Source organism: Haliotis cracherodii, unplaced genomic scaffold (assembly GCF_022045235.1).
Source record: "Haliotis cracherodii isolate W230 unplaced genomic scaffold, xgHalCrac1.p SCAF_13, whole genome shotgun sequence".
Lineage (NCBI taxonomy): Eukaryota > Metazoa > Mollusca > Gastropoda > Lepetellida > Haliotidae > Haliotis > Haliotis cracherodii.
Genome location: NW_027266268.1, coordinates 32,696,894 through 32,703,050, shown reverse-complemented (window position 1 = coordinate 32,703,050; position 6,157 = coordinate 32,696,894). Strand labels below are relative to the sequence as shown.

Genomic DNA, 6,157 nt, shown 5'->3' with positions numbered 1-6,157 from the left:
GGGGTTGCGCCCTGGACACCCTTCTGGATCCGCCTAGAGTGAGATAGCTGTTCAAACTGGCGTAAAACCAAAGGCTATCAGTTATACCATGGCATGGCATCTGTGAGAAAAGCCCTAAGTTATGTAAGTCTTAGGATTTTACCTCTTTGGTGAAACCCACATGCACAGGTATGGCACGAACAAACCTAAAGACATAATCACAGTCAACTTGAGATTCGCTCCGACCACAATCATGATAATAGCTTTGCCTAAGGGAGGCAACTCTTCACAACAAATTGCAACATCTTTCATAAATGCACAACCCATGTCTCAACAAACATATAAAAAAAAGAACCTATTCATAGATGCAGAGATGCCAATCCAACTTGGGGCAAAAAAATTTTAAATGAATTAAACAGAATGGAACAGCCATGTCGGGCACTGAAGTATCCATGGTAACACAAAATGAAATAGAGCCATACTGTTGGGCACTGAAATATCCATGGTAACATAGAACGAAACAGAGAGCCATGCTCTAGCGCACTGAAGTATCCATGGTAACAGAATGAAATTAGAGCCATGCTGTCGGGCAGTGAACTATCTGACGCCATGGTAACACAAAGCCAATTACAGAGCCAATCACAGAGCCATGTTTACGGGCCACTAACAGTAATATTCCCATGCACTTACAAGTATCCAATCAATCACACATCCATCATGTCAGCAGTGGTAATAAAACAAAATGTAAACTGTTGCAATGGTTATAGTCCGAGCTGGGAAAGTGGAGACCACCAATCTGTAGAACTGTGCGGTGCTTGTGTTCTGTGTCAATTTTCAAACAAGTATTCTGTGTGTGTAACTATGGTAACAAGGTATAGCCCGATGAAACAAGATAATAATTTGGAGTAGGCCAAATTGTTTACTCCTTGATTATGGGATCGATCTAAGATAATAAAAAAGGCAGTGGTTGAAGAATAAAAATAAAATTGCAAAAACACATTTTCAACAGTAGTCTCTTTAGATGATCAAAATGTAAAACACAATGTGGGTTGGATGATGTAATCAAAAGAGTTCCAACACATTTTTTTTCAATCACTGAAATGTGTGAACAGATTTTGGGGGAAGAGAAATTATTGTTCCCCTAATAACGCCATCTCAGCGTCCACATTTGTTGGCAAGACAAATAATGCTCCACAAACCAAATCCAAATCTTGGTCTCAAAACTATTAGGAGTCCAATTTTGACTATCTATTGGTTTCCATCATCCTACCGCCTGAGATTCGTACTCCTCCATCATGTAAATAAGTGCAAAACAATTTTCATGTCTTACTAACAAACCTGCCTTAAGCAAAAATCAACAAAATATCTCAAAATTGCATTACATTATATCAAATATTTTAACATTATATCAAATATTCTAACATTTTATCAAATATTCTTATATTAGTCATAACGAAAACATAATTATCATAATACTGTCTTAACCTTACTTCAAGAGGTTTTTATCAACCCTGATTTATTCTGTCCTCTTTAAAAGTTGTCAAATGAGAATACAGAGGATGGAATTAATATCAATAGGTCCAGCCTTAATTAAACATGTTCTGTTCCCACTGTCGCCATGACAACAAGTAGAATCCAATGTCCATCACTGTCTTTTAGAACTTTTGGCACTTTGTGCATTGTCCAATCACATTTCGCGTCACATCTAATATGGTTCAGGGGGTGGCGCAGAGGCTTTCTGCAAATATGATTGGTCCGTTCCTCCTGTGTATCCGGCAGAGTCCATTTTATATTGAGGAGGTTGCCACTGCTGTTCAGCTGTTGCCATGGGATACGGAGCAGGTCCAGGAGGGTAGCCTGAATGTGGTGGACCAGGATACGGGGGTGGAGCTGTTCAAACAGAAACAATAGACAAATACAGGGTTTTAGCTTGACTTACAAAACTGGGGATACAGGGTTTTACCCTGACTTACAAAACTGGGGATACAGGGTTTTAGCTTGACTTACAAAACTGGGGATATAGGGTTTTACCTTGACTTACAAAACTGGGGATACAGGGTTTTACCCTGACTTACAAAACTGGAGATACAGGGTTTTACCCTGACTTACAAAACTGGAGATCCAGGGTTTTACCCTGACTTACAAAACTGGAGGTACAGGGTTTTACCCTGACTTACAAAACTGGGGATCCAGGGTTCTACCCTGACTTACAAAACTGGGCATCAAGGGGACCCTCAATAATTAACTTCAAGGGCCCTTACAGGAAAATTAGGGTCCTCTCAAGTACTGTACTATAAACTTTGATAATTATCTTAATCAAAGGGCCTTAATTTTTCTTGTAAAGAATTTTGTACACTCAATATAATTGTGCGACCCAAAATAAAACCCTGGAATATATACATGTACATGCTAATAGGTGATGTGAAATGATATTGGGCATAACGTTGCAGTCAAGATTATTGCATTTATAAAGCGACAAGTGCGTTTGGTAGCACCAGCCATGAGATACCATGCTGAGTTTAATGTGAATGCCATACTCAAACACAAAATACAGACTCCCAAATCGATTTGTTTTAGTATGCTGAGTGTCAGGCTGGCTAACAATAAATACCATCTTTTCACATCTTTTGGCATAACGCAGCTGGGGATCGAATCACCTTCCACTCTCCTATACATACATAGTTTCCCTTATGTGTGGTTCAGTGTTCAGTGGAGCATCCTCATAATGAGACTTTTTACTCTAATATGAGACCCGTGAAGATCCGGGGTAGAATAGGTCTTCAGCAACCCACGTTTGCCCTAAAAGGTGACTATGCTTGTCGTAAGAGGCGACTAACGTGATCGGGTGGTCAGGCTCGCTGACTTGGTTGATGCATGCCATTGATCCCATTTGCGAAGATCAATGCTCATGATGTCAATCACTGGATTGTATGGTCCAGGCTTGATTATTTACAGACCACCGTCGTATATAATCGAGTCTGGACCAGATAATCTAGTGATTAACATCATGAACATAGATCCATGCAATTGGGATACGATAACATACATCAACTTAGACAGCGAGCATGACCACCTGATCCCGTTAGTAGCCTCTTTCGACGAGCAAAGTTGCCTCTTACGGCGAGCATGGGTTGTTGAAGACCTATTCTATCCCGGATCTTCACAGGTCGAGATAGCCATGTGGTACTAGTGACCTATTCTGTCTTGGAATGTCCATGGGCATCAAGGGTGTGTTGGTTACCGCCCCACTCAGCAATATTCCAGCAATTAGAGTATAAAGGTGGCCTATATATAATCAAATCTGCATCAGACAATCCAGTGATTGACATTATTGGAAATGATCCACGCTGTCTAGGCACAATGACACGTTGTCAACCGACTCTGACCACCCAATCCACAGTTTCCTCTTTCAACCAGTGGGTCCCCATGGGATGGGATGGAAATTAAGAAATTTACAATTTGGGGCAACAAGACTTGAACAGCACTATCTACCTTGTCCTGGGGGTGGCTGAGCTGGATAGTGTTGGTAGTTGACAGGCTGCTGTGGCATCGGCTGCTGGGCTGGGTACATTATCGTTGCATTGGCTGGGTATGATGTTGTTGTTGTTGTTGTCGCTTGTGGAGCAGGCGAGTACAGCGTGCGGCCTGTGTACCCTCGTCGACGACGACACACGCAGAAACAGACGAGGATGACCACGATAATTATCAGCACTATTATTCCTACAATGATGCCTATGATGGCTGTCATTGTCATTGAGGCAGCCCTTTCGATATCTGTGAACAAACACACAATGTACAGTTGTCATGCTTTTGAATGATGTGGCAGGGGTAGTCAGGTGATCATATTGTATAAGGTCACAACGCATGTAATTACAGTGCGTGACCCATTTGTTTGGGTGGTTACCATGGTGATGCTGGGATGTGTTTGGGTACAATGTTTTCAGAAGCACATTTCCACATAAGAATTGAAAGAAGAAGGAAGAAATCCATATTGTGAACAAGGATAAGTTTCAAAATTCATTGGTTATCAATAAGGGTTAGATTTTCTGTTATTTTCTCTAGTCAACAAAATTTATCTTCTACAGAGTTGCCATCACCCTAATGGTAAAAGAAGTAGTCCACATGGAAATGTCACTAGTCCTTCCTGAATTTTACTAGTCTCGGACTAGCGGACTTATGGTAATTAGAAATTTCAAACCGTGTTGATATTGTGAGGATTTTTGAGACATTACATCAATTGTCAGCATTCTTACTTTTATCATAATTTGACTTGTATACAGAAAGCCAGAGTGACAGGGAGAGGATCTGCACTTAATCTTCATAAAATATAAGTCCTACTATTTACATCCGGGAATGTCAGGGAGTTTAATAACGCAGTGCAGTCAGTCAATAAAACATGTCTTTCTCAATTTGGTACGATCGTTAGAATATCAGTACATGATCATGTCACGCCCATTAATGGCACTTTATTACAATTAATACAAGAACACAATTATAGATCAAATTCAAATATTTAGTATCATTCACCCAGATTCTATTTAGTAGGACCTTAAACATGATTAAAGATATTTTCAAAATGTGAAACAACAAACTATAAACTTCACATTCAAAAGAATTCATGTGAATCATTTTTGTGCAGTTTCAGATCAGTTCATTTTATCAACTTAAGATACAAAATTCTTTTATATCATTATCAAATTTGCCAAATTCTTCACGACGAATGATAAGCCATTAATAGTATTGGTATAATGTCCTCATGCCATTTGTTTCTAGAAAAACCACAGGAAGTGACTCACATACCTTTAGGGACAACTTTATGTTTCATGCTTTCTCAAATGATTTCGTAGATGAAGATGAAATATATCAATGAAACAGTCAAACACATAAATCAACACTTCCCATGAATAGTATGAGACTGTCACGTATAAATCGGTATATGGTCTCTGATTTCATCTGCAGTTTCAGTTTCGCTTGGAACAGCTGATGAATTCCTGTGGTTTCCCAGAACAGTGACTAAGTGAGATTGAGAATGATTAGGCTATATGAGTTTATCAACTCTGATAAATTAACAATTCTAGAATAGTCACCATCTATCCCAGCAGGTATGAGTGTTCAGTTGTCTTATAAACTGAAATGTCATTCTGGCAATGATAAAACATATAGGCCTAAAACTTAAAAATCAACATGGTTCAGCTTACAGTCATCGTCGAAATCGAGCAACTTTCGGGCAGCCATATTGTGAATCTCAGTCGAAACTGGAACTTATTGCCTGTAAAAGGTTTTGAACACCAAGAATATAACTTGTTTTTCTCTCTGTTTATACGAGAGACATAGAGCGCATATCATTTGACCAAGGCCATAGACCTTCTTCCGTGAATAGATCTTTTACATTGGTAACAACAGCGCCCTCTATGTATTGGTGGTTAGTACAAAAAGTAAAACTGGTTTGTGAAACGAAGTAATTAGCACGCCCGCTGAAACAGAAACTACTGAAAATAATTACTGGGGAAGTTTTGGTTAAAGTAACGTAAAGGACTGATTCACATTACTCACAAAACTCATATCAATCACAGAGTTCTGAGTCATTTTATATAATGTTATTAAAAAAAACCCAAACCTTACAGATAAGACCCGTGAAGAATCCGGGGTAGAATAGGTCTCCAGCTACCCATGCTTGCCGTAAAAGGCGACTATGCTTGTCGTAAAAGGCGACTAACGGGATCGGGTGGTCAGACTGGCTGACTTGGTTGATGCATGTCATCGTGTCCCATATTGCGTGGATCGGTGCTCATGATGTCAATCACTGGATTGTCTAGTCCAGACTCGATTATTTACAGACCGCCGTCATATAGCTTGAATATTGCTGAGTGCGGCGTAAAACGACAAACCAACCAATCCTACAGATAACTTGTGAGTTTTGAATGACTTGAATCAAACATGCTAAAACCAGGTTACATTCTGACAGCTATGACCGACACATTATTGAATCGAGTTTCATTTATGTATCAGCTTTCAATAACATAAATCATCGTGTGGGTCTAGATCTATCTGGTAATCATATTCACCCCAAAAGGCGTCTCTGTAAAGATGATAATAATGCTTGAGATTTTACGGGAGCTTGCGGTAGAGCCGATTTCGCACTCTGACAGATATATACTGGTACCAGCAAATATGTTGA

At 39.6% G+C, this 6,157-nt stretch overlaps 1 protein-coding gene across 1 annotated transcript; it reads right to left on the bottom strand.

The window, feature by feature from the left end:
• Positions 1-1,194: 1,194 nt before the first annotated feature.
• LOC139459867 (protein shisa-5-like) lies at positions 1,195-5,379 on the bottom strand. The gene is made up of 3 exons (XM_071241575.1): positions 5,178-5,379; positions 3,472-3,753; positions 1,195-1,869 (listed from the first exon to the last, which is right to left on the bottom strand). Exons 1-3 carry the CDS (start codon positions 5,212-5,214, stop codon positions 1,685-1,687), a joined length of 504 nt encoding a protein of 167 aa, XP_071097676.1. The 5' UTR covers positions 5,215-5,379; the 3' UTR covers positions 1,195-1,684.
• Between the last annotated feature and the right edge of the window lie 778 nt (positions 5,380-6,157).